General features: G+C 41.6%; 1 protein-coding gene across 5 annotated transcripts in view; it reads right to left on the reverse strand.

Moving 5' to 3' along the window:
• Positions 1-3,982: 3,982 nt before the first annotated feature.
• The window catches only part of TTC17 (tetratricopeptide repeat domain 17), a 140,933-nt gene continuing 129,121 nt past the window's right edge, over positions 3,983-15,794 (reverse strand). For all 5 annotated transcript variants that reach the window (XM_003910009.2, XM_003910008.2, XM_021925888.2 and 2 more), the window contains 3 exons: positions 8,552-8,671; positions 6,734-6,877; positions 3,983-5,140 (listed from right to left, as the gene is read on the reverse strand). In XM_003910009.2, the coding sequence (XP_003910058.1) occupies positions 5,009-5,140; positions 6,734-6,877; positions 8,552-8,671 (396 nt within the window). In that variant the 3' untranslated portion in view covers positions 3,983-5,008. The remainder of the gene's footprint in view (positions 5,141-6,733; positions 6,878-8,551; positions 8,672-15,794) is intronic.

The raw sequence follows: 15,794 nt of genomic DNA on the forward strand, positions 1-15,794 counted from the left end.
TTGGGCAGTGAAGGGCAGAATAGGCCTTGTGAGGTTCATGGGCAGCGAGGCACTTTCCTCTACCAGCCAGACTGAGAGCAGTGAGCCTGAGGCAGAAGGATGGAGAGAGCTTTTTTCTTCTTCAAGTTCCATGGCAGAGAAAGCAAGATACTTCACTTCCCTAAGATTGGTTCCCTAAAAGATTGTGAGATGTGGGTGGAAAGCCCTTAGAATGCCAAAAGCAGGAAGCAGAGGAACATATCAGTTGTATTGCTTGTTAACCACTAGCATTGACTATTTACACCTGAAAGCAAATAGGAAACAGCTCAGAATGAAGAACTTCCTGGAAATAAGCACTACATAGAGGCAGAATAGTAGAGGAGTAAGAACACCAAGTTGGTGTTAGGCAAATCCAAGCTTGGTTTGAATCTGAACTCTACCACATACTGTGGGATTATGAGCTGGTTACTTTACCTTTGAGCCTTGGTTTTCTCATCTGTAAAACAGAGATAATGTTGCCAACCTATTTTGTAGTTGTGAAGACTCCATGAGATAATGGGTGTATAGCATGGTGGTTAGGAGCATGGCCTCTAGAATTAGACTCCCTGGGCCCAGACCTTGACTCCCATCACTTCCTAGCTGTGGTCTTGGACAAGTTACTTAAATCTCGGGCTCCAGTTTCCCATTCTCACAGTCAGGATAACAACAGTACCTACACCATTGGTTTGACGTGAGGCTTAAATGAATTTTATTTCATGTAAAGCTCTTAAAATAATCTTGGAACATAGTAAGAGCTCAACAAATCTTAGATGTTTCTGACTACACACAGCTTCCTGTCTGGCTCAATGAATTGAAGCCGTTACAAGAATCAGAGAAGATGTAGATCAATCAGTGTCATCACGAAAGCTTGGGTAAAAGAGGCCTAGAAGGGGGACAGAAACCAGAGAGAAGAGGGGACATTTGTTGGGGAATGGATTAAGCAGAAGCTTTGGAAATCAGAACAGCGAGGCTGGCCTGACCAGAAGATGTGCCAGGGTGGAGTTGAACGGCTGGGTCTTGTTTAAAATTAACTTAAGTAAATTTCTTTAAAATAGCCAGTTTCTATAACGTGGTGCAAATAACAACAGCTACCCCTTCCTGGGTGTTTGCATCGTGCTGAATGCTTCATATTTTAAAAATCTCCTTTCCTTCTCACAGCTATCCCCTGTGAAGAATAGTAGCTCTTATCAGATTTCTCAGATTATTTTATTTCAGTGAGAAATTCAGCTCAGAGCTAAACACTTGTTCAAGATCTCCTTGCTAGTGAGAGGCGGGACTGAGATTTGAACCCAGATTTGTTGAACCCATTCTGAGGTTCTCTGAGGCAGGAACAGTCCTACCACAGAGGAGTTGCTACAGAGCCAAAGTTCTCATGACGCCAAAGTTCTGGGGGAATCTACCTTGGAAGCTCTCAGACCCTCGCTGTATGTGGAACAGAAAGGCCACTAACAGTCACCCCTTGTGCTGGAGAGTTGGGCTCCAAGTTTCATTCCCAGCTAGTCAGTGCCAGTGTCTAAGTCTAGTGCGAGTCAGAGCTTTGACCTATCTAGTGAATAAACCCCATACGGTTCCAAGATGGCAGCCACAGGGCAGGGCAGCTCCCTGCCGGTGCATGATCACTAGGCCCTCGCGTCGCCAGCCCTGCAGGAGATACACATTCATGGTCTGTCAGCCGTCCCGCAGTACAGCTTCCCACCACACCTGATTTGAAGCAGCATCTGAAATGAGGCTGGGAACAATGCTGTGGAGGCAATTCCAAATCATTTCAAAGAAAGGTCAAGCTCTTTCCTCTTCCTTTCAGATAAGCAGATTTGTAGCTGTCCCTACCCCGTACTCCTTCTGTATAAAACCGACTTGAAGCTGCCTCCATTCAGTGTTGGCTGACCATTCCTGCTTTTAAGAGATTGAGGCCATCCTGGCCAACATGGTGAAACCCCATCTCTACTAAAAATACAAAACTTAGCTAGGCGTGGTGGCGTGCACCTGTAGTCCCACTGCTTGGGAGGCTGAGGCAGAAAAATTGTTTGAAACCAGGAGGCGGAGGTTGCAGTGGGTGGAGATTGCACCACTGCACTCCAGCCTGGCAACAGAGCGAGACTCCGTCTCAAAAAAAAAAAAAAAAACAACAAACAGTCCAGAGTAGAAAAATACTTGCTGAATTATCAACACAATAGAAATGAAAACCTATGTGCACACAAAAACCTATATGCTTTTTTTTTTTTTTTTTTTTTTTTTAGACAGAGTCTCACTGTCCCTCAGGCTGGAGTGCAGTGGTGTGATCTCAGCTCACTGCAACCTCTGTCTTCCGGGGTCAAGTGATTCTCGTGCCTCAGCCTCCTGAGTAGCCGGGATTACAGGCGCCCACCACCACGCCTGTTAATTTTTTTGTATTTTTAGAAGAGACAGGGTTTCACTATGTTGGTCGGGCTGGTTTCAAACTCCTGACCTCAAGTGGTCCGCCCGCATCGGCCTCCCAAAGTGCTGGGATTACTGTGCCCAGCCAAACCTACATGCAAATGCTTATTGCAGCTTTATTCACAATCTCCAGAAGCTGGAAGCATCCCAGTGTCCTCCAACAGGCTAACAATGGAACACTACTCAGCAACAAAGTATCGAATCACTGATCCACACAACATGGGCAAACCCCAAGTGCATTCATTATGTTGAGGGAAAAAAGCCGGACTCAAAAGGCCATACATGAATTCCATTTATATGACATTATGGAAAAGGAAAAGCGACGGGGTGGGAGAGCAGACTCGTGGTTGCCCAGGGTTAAGGGTTGGGGAGGTTCAACTACAAAGGGACAGCACGAGGGGAGTCTTTTGGGGATGATGAAAGTTTTGTATCTCAATTGTTGTGATGGTTGCATGATAGAACTGTATACCAGAGTGAATTTCATAGTATGTTAATTTTAAAAAGTCAAGCAACTGGGCTGGGCATGGTGGCTCACGCCTGTAATCCCAGCACTTTGGGAGGCCGAGGTGGGTGGATCACCTGAAACCAGCCTGGCCAACATGGTGAAACCCTGTTTCTACTAAAAACACAAAACATTAGCCAGGCGTGGTGGCACATGCCTGTAATCCCAGCTACTTGGGAGGCTGAGGCAGGAGAACTGCTTGAACCTGGGACGCAGAGGTTGCAGTGAGCTGAGATCGTGCCATTGCACTCCAGCCTGGGCAACAAGAGTGAAACTCTGTCTTAAAAAAAAAAAAAAGAGTCAAGCAACTGTTGAAGGTTTCAGGAAAAAATTGTAGTGAGGTGGGGAAGCAGGGAACTACATATAGATACAAGTTAATTTCGATGGATCCCCGAGAGAATAAAGGCTCACTGTATTCAGTAACAAACAAGCTTGCTGTTCTCAAAATATATCTGATAAAACTGGAGTTTGTTGGACTTCAGCTGCGTAAAGAACAGAGAAGTCACAGGTATGTCTGGTGTAAGAAATTAGACTTTGCTTCTAAGAAATTACACAGTCTGTGCTAGAACTAAACCCTTCAAGTTCCACGAGCCATTATCTGAGATGATCAGTGTCTGATTGCATCCTAGGAAAGTCCACAGAATTGCTGTCTTCAGTGGAATCCTGTCCCAAGGGGCATGCCCAACCTACAGGATGCACCCCAACGCTGTCTGTGAAACTTACTTGGATGAATGTTAAGATCAGTGCTTACCTGAGGGCCATGACTTTGTGGCTTAGATGATTCTTCCTTTGCCAGGAAGGTCAATTATATACTAAACTCTGAACATGTGCTGACTGTATGTCTTTCCTGGTTAAATGCATTGTTCTAATAAGTTCATCAACTATAAAACCTAGTGATGATGGATTGTTTTTTTCTCCCCTCACCTTGCTGCTGGAAGAAAGATAAAGCCAATGTAGGACTTGGGACGATCAGATCCAGAGTTAAAGTCAGGCTTCACAGCTGCCCAAATTAGCCAGGTTCTAAAGAAAAATCACGCGACCGACCTATTTTGCTCATAAACAATTTTATTTTTTTTCTCAGTATGTGCCCTTGAAGATTCCAAAATGTTGGAGTTTCTGATTCTCCTGGGACCAAAGGTAAAAGCATTGTATGGAAACACTCAACCTTGGCTCATTACTCTTCTGAGGAGCGAAGTCGGGAGGCCTCAGAGAGAGGGAGCTGACACTCACACCTTATTCCAAGATGGGTAACACAGTGAACAAAGAATTAGTAAAACATAGACTCAGTCTGTAGAGGGCTTCAAATATACATATTCTATATATATAAACCTGTTATATAGGATTTCAACTTATTGGTTTCCTTGTGATTGGTAATTAAAGTACAAATGAGAAAGATGTTGCACACTGCTGATTTCCCCTTCTCAGCCCCCCTCCCTCCCCAACATAAATAACATTACAAAGGTCAGCTGATCCTAAGAATTTTTGTTGTTGTAAATATTTTGTTTTAAAATTCATATTCCCCTTCCTCCCCTGCAAACTACCTCTGAGAGTTTGTAACATAGCAGCATGGAACGTACAAGACTGGGGACAGCATGGAGGTCTAACGGAGAGAGCGCAGAACGTTGCTTCTCACTGACGGGCACCAGATGAGCTTCTGCATTTCCACTGACAACAGAGGCTACGACAGGAAGCAGAGAATGAGCAATGCGGCTTCGTCCTCCTCCAAAGAGGAGGCTAGCTGGACCACTGAGAAAAGCCCTAAAGGCAGTGAGGTTTTTGGAGACAGAGCACAGCTCCAGAAATGTCTTGGCTCAGTATTTACACAATATCTTGAAGCTGCACTTTCCTTTTAAGAAATGTGTGTTTCTGAAGGTGCCTCTTCTGAGGCTGGTTGGGGGAAAGGAGAAACTGAAAAACAAACCAATTCCCGCATATGTAAAAGTCCTGTTATAAGTCTTAGTTATTTTCACACACATCATTAATAGTAGATACTGACAATGATTGGTTTCTTTTTTCTTTTTTTTCTTTTTTTTGAGAGCATGAGTAAAGAGAAAGAGAGAAAGAAGAAGTGCACTAAGGAGAGCGCCGTCCCTTCTTCAGCATTAAGTGACACTGGATGGTCTGGATTCGGTTCTTGGCCGGGACAAACTCGGGCTGAAGCTTCAATGTGGATTCATACCACACCAGTGCTTTTTCAAATTCTTCCTGTGAGGGTCAAGGAGACAAACGTGAGGGGATGGCATCACCAGGCTAAATATATACTGTGCCCTCTTTTTTCTCAAGAAGCACCTCTGTGCTAGGGACAACCCTGCAGCGTTTGCTCAATGGATCTCAGTCTCTGTGGAAAAGTCTGAGGTTCCTCTGGGAGGAAACAGCTGCCTTCATCCCCGAGGTATAACATCACAAAGGAAACTACGGCAGAGCCCAAGAACAAAAGGAAAAGGGGTAGAGCAGCTTTTACAAACCCAACAACAGTCGCAATTGTGGTAATAATAAGACCTAACAGTCCTGAGTGCCTGAAATGTGTCAGACACTGTGCTAGGTGCTTCATGAAATCCTTCCATTTAATCCTCACAGAAACCTCTAGAACTGTGCCTGACAAATGCCCATTATGCATCTGCCTAAATTTTCTAATGTAGCTAGAAAGACGGAAACTAAGTCAGGTATCTCAATTGGACTCGTACATTTTGAAGAGTTTTAAAATTCTCTTTAACATTTAAAAACTCCAACAAAGATTGGGAAATGATCCCTGCCATACTGAAGGTTAATCTTTTACTTAGAGTTACACTCTTAAAGAAGAGCCCAAATCAACTGGTTCAATGACTTCTAGCCAAATGAGAGACACAAGTCCTCGTTCATAGTAGCAAACTTCACGTTTACTGGGAGCAACAACAGATTCTTCAATTTAAGAAGCAGAGGGAAATCTGCATATTCGGCAATACCTCCCTGGCAAAATACTTCTCGCCTCTGAAGTCAAGGAAGCTGGCAGCCCAGGGCTGCTCACTCCGTAAGCCATTACTGAGAGCATCTTGGGAACAGCCCTATGTGTGATGCCACATTTTAGATGAAAGTGAATGGCATGATTCTCATGCTAAACTGGGTTATGACAGCTTTTAGGGGGTCCCCCTGGGATTTTCAGTTCTGAAATCAGTTCTTGCTTCTGATCAGAATGAGGGATCTGGATGACTTTGCCATTTTCTCTCTAAATGGTATTCCATGAAACTAGTGGAATTTCATCATTCATTAACTACTTGGTGAGCGCCTACCATGTGCCGAAAACACTGTGAGGCACCGGAACAGGGAGGTGAAGAGGAGTCTTGTCCTCAACAAGCCCATAGGCTAGAGGGAAAGACATATCCTTAAACAAAAAATTATAAAACAAGGTGAAAATCCAGCAAGAAAAACACGCACAGGGTGTCATGAGTGCGATGACAGGTACCTTAGCCCAACCTGGAAGCAACAGAGCATGTGTGTGTGTCTACATGGCATGTCAGGAGAGGTTCTCTGGAACAGGTGGTGTCTCCAGGAAATTGTAGGTAAATCTGACTCTGCTGTTGGTGTTCAACCCATGTTGAGGAACTACGTAGTTGCAAATACTTAGAAGAATTTCATGTATTATTTTTTTTAAACACCTCTCAAACCCTTATCCACAAAATATAACATTTTTTTTTGGAGCTAGCAATTTTAGACAAGTTTACAGGAGACTGGTGGGCAATGACATACTCAAAGAGGTTTTGAAATCAAAGAGGTGCTACTGTTTGGCAGAGTTGGTACATTCTGCTCACACCCCCATCTCACCATTGCCACGTAGACATTGCCCAGAGTGAAGTGGTTCACAGCAAAGTGTGGTGCGATCTCTACTGCCATGGTGGCCACTATGACGGCGTCATTCCAGAGCTTGGCATTGTGCAAGATGTTGGCCAGGCTAATCAGGGGCACATCCTGGGAGAAGAAGGAGAATGGTGAGAAGGGAAAACTGGGTTTTGAGCTTTTATTCTTGTTTTTGGTGATCATAAAGAATATAGTCGGTGCTTCCTGGTGAATGATGAGAATAGTGCCACTCAAAGTGCTTTTCTGCTATTTGCTACTGGTCTGTGATAGATAAGGTGCTTGTACCAGAATATCAATCAATTCCTTCTTTCATTGGCGGAGTCTTGCTTCGAAAACCAAACACAACAAAATGTCAGCTGAAGTAAACAATCTGCTGAATAATGTAGTTGGTTTCTTCTGGTGAAGCTCCTTGTCTCATTGCAGACTGCTAATAAAAAGTCTGTGTACTGTCCACAGACCACACTTGGAGTCATGCTGTCAGAAAGTCAAAATAATTTCTGCAAGAACCATCATATCATTAGGGGTTGGCAAACTGAGGCCTAACCTAGTCTGCTGCCTATTTTTAAAAAAGTTTTATTGGGATACAATCATTCCCAGTCCTGTACGTATTTCTGTGGCACTTTTCATACTACAATGCTAGAATTCAGTAGGTGCACCAGAGGCTGTCTGGCCTCCAGAGTCTAAGTGTTTTATTCTCTTGCCCTTTTCAGGAAGTTTGCTGACTCTTAGAGGTAGAGCTTCAGCCCTTCCCTATTGCCTAACAGTAGAGAGTACAAAATGATGGATGGAACAAGTAGTAATATTGTTGCAATACTGTTATCATCACAAATATCATTCCCTTTAAGTGCCTTACCTGAGCAATGCTACCTGTATCACGCCATATTGGGTTCTATAGCAGACACAGAAGAAACAGAAAAAAAGGACCCATCTTTGTGACAGCCATAGAATGCATGACCCTAGATGAGCTCATTGAAGTTCAATAAGGTGCCCAAATTCACAAAGCTAGTAAGAGGTAGAGCTGTGTTTAAAACTCAGCAATGCCTGGCAGTGAATCCTGTGTTCCTTCCATCATTCCATACACTGCCTTGATGAGCAAAGAAGACACCAGCCACGTCTTTAAAAAGTGTAAGATCTGGATTAATGCAGAACTCAGAACACATGGATACAAATGTGCTGATAAAAACCGCACTTTCTCACCCATCATAACAACAACTGGTCTTCCGGAAAAGTTTGGTGTCACACAGGGTTAGCTGGTTTGGTTTTTGTTTTGTTTTGTTTTGTTTTTGTGGAAACAGTACAAGTCAGACAAGGATCAGGGACTGACCAACGCATGTGAAGAAATGGAAATTCGCTTCTATCTCTGTGCTTGGAAGCAAGCTCAAGCCAAGAGGATAAGCAAAACAAGTCTAAGAGGTCACCAGGCCCCCGAGGACAAGCTAAACTCAGATTGACTTCTATGTGTCAGCCCACTTTGGCCAGTGCATTTGCTATATGTTGGGTGGCTCTGGACACAACAGAAAGGGGACTCAATGCAGTAACGTCTTACAGTGATCTGGAAGGCCTTCCCCACGTTCCAACCCGCTGAGGCTGGGGAGGCACGCAGCAGGGATAGTTCACAGGCTTGCTGGGGCACATGCCCAGTCAGAAGGTCTCCTGCCCCATTCTCTCCTTGTAACATGCCCTCACTGGCTGAGCATGAGGGAGGCTGGTTGAAAGGGCAGAATACACCATGGGGAATGGAAAGGACTAAGGGGCAGAAATTCCCACCTTCTGAGTCCCACTCACCTTCATCTGGTGTGGTGCATAGTGCAGAGCCTGGCGGAGGCAGTCGATTGCCTTCTTTCCTTGGCCTTTCACCCTCCAGTAGAGGGCTGCCATGCTGGAGAGGACCCAGGACGTCTGGTTCTGCAAAGGAATGTTAGCTAAGGCTGGTGTCCTTTCAAGAACATACTCATTTATTACCAAGATTAAGTTCAGTTACACAAGTCACGACCATTCAACTGAGTATTTACTGAATGCTGGCACTCTGCTTAGCACTTTCTGTTCCTCCTGTCCTTCATTAACCCTTAGAACAATCCTGTGAGCTTGATACTACTATTACAGCCCTTCTATAAATGAGAAAACGATGACTCAGAGAGGTTAAGTGTCTTGCCTAAGTTCACTCAACTACTGAACAGCAGAACTATATCTCATATCTATGTTCTATTTTATTTAACTTTCTGAATAGGTAACATATTCACATGTTTTAAGAACCACAAAGTATACAAAGTTATACCATGAAGTCTACCTCCCATCCTTGTCTCTATGGTAGACAAGTAAACGCTATTTTTAGTTTCTTACGTTTCCTTCTAGAATTTCCTCCCCTCCCCTCCCCCCTCCTCTCTCCCTCTTTTTCCCCCTCCTTCCTCCCCCTCCTCTCCTTTCCTTTCTCTCTCTCTCTCTTTTTTTTTTTTTTCCTGAGACTGAGTCTCTCTGTCACCCAGGCTGGAGTGCAGTGGCATGATCTCAGCTCACTGCAACCTTCATGTCCCGGGTTCAAGTGATTCTTGTCTCAGCCTCCCGAGTAGCTGGGGTTACAGGTGTGCACCATCACTCCTGTCTAATTTTTGTATTTTTAGTAGAGACAGGGTTTCGCCATGTTGGCAGGCTGGTCTCGAACTCACGACCTCAGGTGATCCACATGCTTCGGCCTCCCAAAGTGCTGGGATTACATGAGCCACAACGCCTGGCTGGATTATAACAATTTAATCTCCGGCCAGAAATATGTAAGTATCACCACTTCCTTATAGCCCCATCACAGAGTTTGTTACTATACTCTTAGGCCTTTGCCAATCTGATGGGTGAGAAATGTGGTTTTAATCTGCATTTCCCTTCTTATGAGTGGAGCTGACCATTCTTTCATATTTGTTAGCCTTTTGTACGTCTTTTCTGTAAACTATCTGCTTTTATATTTTAATTGTTCTGTGAGGCTTTTGTCTTGTCTGTTGGTAAAAAGTTCTTTATATTTTAGGGAGATCATCCTTGCCTATGATTTACAGATACGTTTCCTGAGTTTGAAGTCTGTCTTTCGACTTACGGTACTTTGTGTGATGCAGATTTTGATTGCTACAGAATTTTTTTTTTTCATGATCTTCAATGACTTCTGGATTTTCCAGTTGTAGTTAGGAAGCCCTATCTCATTCCAAGGATATCAAGAAATTTTACTGGGCCAGGTTTGGTGACTCACAGCTGTAATCTTAGTGCCTTGGGAGGCCAAGGCAAGAGGAGATCAGCCTGGGCACCACAGCAAGATCCTGTCTCTACAAAAAATAAAAAATTTAGCTGGGCATGATGCTGTGCATCTGCAGTCTCAACTACTCAGGAGGCTGAGGCAGGAGGATCACTTGAGCCCAGGAGTTTGAGGTTACAGTGAGCTATGATCACACCACTCAATGCACTTTAGACTGGGGGAGACAGACTGAGACTCTGTCTCTTAAAAAAGCAAAAGAAATAAATATTTTACCATTTCCCCTATAGAATTTTTATAATTTCATTTTTTACATTTAAATATTTGATCCATTTGAAATTTAATCTGCTATAAGGTAAAAGATATGGCTCCAACTTAATTTTTCTCCAGATAGCTACTAATTTGTCTCAAAATTTAATTAATAATTCACCTCTCTCCCCAGTGAGATACTACCTTTACTACAGATAAAACTACAGTATTTAATTTAGGCTGAATTTTGAATTTAGGTCTAACTTTGGATTTTTAAAATCTATTTCATTTGCAACTTTTGGTTGATCTCTGACTCCCAGCCATTACAGAAGAGGCACTCAGAAGACACAACTGCTTGTCTGATTTCGGTTTTCAATAACATTTTTGTTAATTTTAGAATTCTACATTGTCAGGGAGTATAGTATTTACCTTCTGACCTATCACCCTATGCCTCACCTTTGTTTTAGTATTGGTTTTACAGCTGAATATAATCAGTGATCACTGACATTACCTTTATGTGTTTTTCCCAATCATCTCCTGGTTGGCTAAAGCTCATCTTCTAATAGTTTCCTCAAGAAGGGCTCATAGGAACAATATTCTTTGAGATCACTGCTATGGGTTGAACTATGTTCCCCCAAATTTCATATTTTTAAGTCCCAATCCCCTGTACCTCAGAATGTAACTGTATTTGGAGGCCTTCAATGCAGTGATTAAGTTACAATAAGGCTATTAGAGTGGGGTCCTAACTCTAAATGACTGGATTTGTATGAAGGAGTTAGAAGAGGAGAGACACACCAGGGTCCTATGTGCACAGAGGGACAACCATGTGAAGAGGCAGCATGAGGCCAACTGCAAGCCAAAGAGAGAGGTCTCAGGGGAAACCAACCCTGCCAGCACTTTGATCTCAGGCTTCCAGCCTCCAGACCTGTGAAATAAATTTCTGCTGTTGAAGCCACCCTGTCTGTGGTATTTTATTCTAGTGGCCCTAGCAAACCAATACACTCATATATGTTGAAAACTTTCTGTCTGGTGCTTTCAGAGCTAAAAGACAGCTTGGTTGGATTTAAAACCACAGCTTAGTCTTTCTTCAAATAATGTATTGGCATTTCTGTATTGCCTCTTGGTGTGGAATGCTGCTGAGAGAAACCTGAAGCTAGCCCGACTTGTTCCTCCTTGTTAAGTGACTTGCTCTTTTTGACTGGTATTCTGAAAGGATTTTAAATAAAATGATCTTAGGCCGGGTGTGGTGGCTCACACCTGTAATCTCAGCACTCTGGGAGGCTGAGGCAGGCGGATCACTTGAGGTCAGGAGCTCGAAACCAGCCTGGCCAACGTGGTGAAAACCCATCTCTACTCAAAACACAAAAATTAGCCAGGCGTGGTGGCAGCTGCCTGTAATCCCAGCTACTCAGGAAGCTGAGGCAGGAGAATCACTTGAACCTGGGAAGAGGAGGTTGCAGTGAACCAAGATTGCACCACTACACTCCAGCCTGGGTGACAAAGCGAGATTCTGTCTCCAAAAAAAAAAAAAAAAAGATATTTATTTAATGCTAATATTTGACACACAAAAGAACATAAATCATTAAATACATGTATAATATATAATTTCTTCTTTTTTCTGAGGCAGCTCTTGCTCTGTCCCCTAGGCTGGAGTGCAGTGGTGTGATCATAGCTCACTGCAGCCTTGAACTCCTGGGTTCAAATGATCTTCCTGTCTCAGCCTCCCACCTCAGCCTCCTGAGCAGCTGGGACTACAGGCATGCACCACCATGCTTGGCTAATTTTTAAATTTTTTGTAGAGATGTGATCTTGCCATGTTGTCCAGGCTGGTCTTGAACTCCTGGGCTAAAGTGATCCTCATGCCTCAGTCTCCCAAAGTGTTAGGATTATCGGAATGCGCCACCGTGCCAAGTAAATATAAAATTATATAACATAGTTAAATAGTAAGTATATAACTATGCAAAACATATTCACGCTGTAAAACATACAATAATGAATATTCCAGAAATGACCACCTTACTGAAAAATGAACTTGTATTTACCGATGTGTTCTTACACCATTCCATCCTCACCCACTATTCTAAATGTTATCTTTAGTATTCCATTACACCTTTTAAACATAGTTCTATCTCTGACATACATGTATACTTGATTCAACAATATACATTAGTTTACTTCTTCCTGCACTTTATGAAAATGGTACAGTAGTTCCTCCTACTTGAAGGGGATACATTCCAAGACTCACAGTGGATGCCTGAAACCATGGATAGCATCCAGTTTTATATCTACTATGTTTTTTTCAATCTGATAACTGAGAGGCAGGGAGCATCTACAGTGTGGATACACTAGGTAAAGGGATGATTCACATCCCGTGTGGACTGAGCCCAACAGCAGGTGGTTTCATCATGCTACTCAGAATGGTGGGCAACTTAAAAACTCATAAATTATTTTTTTTTGAATTTTCCATTTAAAATTTTTGGACCATGATCGACTGTGGATAACTGAAACCGTGGAAAACGAAGCCGCACATAAGGGGGGGACTATGGCATACTGTATGTAGACCTGTTGAACTTGGGGCTTTTTATTCAACATTGTATTTCTAAGATTCATTCATGTTGTATTTATTCAATTCCCTGCTACACAATTAAATGCTCATTAAGTTGAATACACTACATGGTATTTATCCATTTTCTGTAGATGGGCATTTAGATTGCTTCCTGTTTGTCTCCTGTTAGAGTCTAGAATAGATACTGAAGAGTAGAATTTCTGGGCCACAGGATATGCATATGTTCAAAACAAGAAACAAAAAACAAAAAAAACAAAACAAAACCCCAGAGATTGCCAAATTGTTTCCCAAAGGCACTATGCCAGCTTACAGCCCCATTAGCATTGTTTAAAAGGACCTCTTGATCCATATCCTTCTTAACCCTAGGTATTATTGGTGAGGGGAAAATGGTATCTTCCTGTGGTATTATTTTGCATTTCCTGATTACTAGTGAGATTGAGAATTGTTTCTTATGTTTATTCATCACACAGATCACTTCTGTGAAATGCCTGTTAATATCTTTAATGCATTTTTCTATTTTATTACTTTTCATGAATTTATATGTTTCATATATTAATCTTTTGTAGATTAAATGTGTTACACATGTGTTCTCTCTGGCCTGCCTCTCTTTAATTAAACAAATTAAACTTTAATATACTTGAATTCATTAACATTTTCTTTTATAGTTATTTTGTGTCTTCTTTAAGAAGAAAACTTTCCTTACTCCATAGCCAGAAAGGTCATCTCCTGTATTTTACTCTAATTTTTAACATTTTGTTTTTGATACTTGAGTCCTTAATTCATGTGGAATTGAATTTTTGTGTCAGATATGAAGATTGAAATTAACTTAAGCAATTGCCCCAGTACTATTTCTTGAACAGTCCCTTCTCTTCCCACCAATTTTCAATATTACTTTTTAAATATATCACAGTTCTGATGTCAGAGCAGAGGTCCCTAACCTTTTTGGCACCAGGGACTGGTTTCATGGAAGACAAATTTTCCATGGATGGGGTAGGGGGTGGTTTCTGGATGATTTGAGTACATTACATTTATCGTGCCCTTTATTTCTATTATTATTACATTGTGAAATAATTATACAACTCACCATAATGTAGAATCAGTGGGAGCCCTGAGCTTGTTTTCCTTCAACTAGATGGTCCCATCTGGGAGTGATGGGAGACAGTGACAGATCATCAGGCATTAGATTTTCATAAGGAACTTGTGTGCAACCTAGATCCCTCGCATGTGCAGTTCACAATAGGGTTTGCATTCCTATGAGAATCTAATGTAGAGGAGGCGGAGCTCAGGCAGTAATGCGAACGATGGGGAGTGGCTATAAATACAGATGAAGTTCATCTGCCACACACCTCCTGCTGTGTAGCCCTATTCCTAAGAGGCCACAGACCACTACCCATCTGTGGGGAGCTGGACCCCTGTATTAGAGTCTATCTCTGGGCTTTCTATTTAGTCTTCCTAGCTGTTTTTATTTATGCTTGAGCAAATAGCATAATGTCTTGTTTTATTAAAAAAGTAAGGCAATTCTCACTTTATTTTTCTTTTCAAGAGTGTCAGGTCTATTCTTCATGCTTTACCTTTCCATATAAAGACCTGCTTTTCAAGTGCCATAAAAAAACCCTGCTGATACTTTGATTATAATAGCATTGACTCTATAAATCAAATTGGGGAAAACTGACATGTTTACAACATGTGTCTTCTTATCCATGAACATTATATATGTTTATTTAGGTTGTTTAAAATGCTTTTTGATAAAGTTATATCTCTTGCTGCATACAAGTCTTGATAATTTTTGTAAGATTTATTGACAACTTTATATTTTTATAATGAGGTATATTTTTAAAAATTACACTTTTAAGTTTTGTGCTGCTGTACAGAAATGCAACTTTTTATTTATTGAGTTTACAGGAAGCCACTTTGAGAAATATATTATTTCTAAAAAACTATCTGTGGAGTCTTTGGGGTTTACTATACAGATAATCATATCATCTCTGAATGATATTTTGTTTCGTCTTCTTTATACTTATGCCATTTCTTTCTTTCTTTTTTTGAGATGGAATCTTGCTCTGTTGACCAGGCCGGGGTACACTGACGCAATCTCGGCTCACTGCAACCTCTGCCTCCCGGGTTCAAGTGATTCTTCCGCCTCAGCCTCCTGAATAGCTGGGATTACAGGCCTGCGCCACCACGCTGGCTAATTTTTGCACTTTTAGTAGGGAGGGGGTTTCACCATGTTGATCAGGCTGGTCTCGAACTCAAGTGATCTGCCCACTTCGGCCTCCCAAAATGCTGGGATTACAGGCGTGAGCCACTGCGCCCAGCCTAATTTATTTTTATTGATTTACTATACTTGCTAGGAGTTTCAGTACAAGGTTGAAAAGAAATGGTGATTCTTTTTCCTGATTTCACGGAATTATTTTTCATATTTCCTCATTAAGAATCATCTTTGAAGTAGATGTGTTGTTGATTATTTTCACCACATTAAGGAAGTTACTAAGTTTTACACCATAAATGGGTATTAATTATATCAAATGCAATCTACTGAAATGATTTCACGGTTTTTTTTCCTTTAATGTGGTGACTCATATTTTATGTTTTCCTAGAGTTAGACCATTTTCAGTATTTCTGGGATAAACCCAACTTGGTCAAGGTATATCTTTTTTTAAAGAAATGTGCTGCTGGATTCAGTCTGTGAACATTTTGCTCATGATTTTGATACCTAAGTTCACGAGTAAGATTAGTGCTAACTTAAAAATTATATATGACAACATATATATATATAATTTTTCTTTCTCATAATGTCTGATTTTGTTGTAAAGGTTATACCTGCCTCAAGGAATTAACTGGTACTTCATCCCTTATTCTAATGTCTGGAAATCTGTTTATATTAGGATGAGGTATTTCTCAAAAGTTTGTAGAATTCACACTTGCAAAATCAACAGATCTTGTTGTATTCTTTGTGAGTTTTTTTTTTGTTTTTTTTTTTTTGAGAC

This window comes from Papio anubis, chromosome 12 (genome assembly GCF_008728515.1).
Source record: "Papio anubis isolate 15944 chromosome 12, Panubis1.0, whole genome shotgun sequence".
NCBI lineage: Eukaryota > Metazoa > Chordata > Mammalia > Primates > Cercopithecidae > Papio > Papio anubis.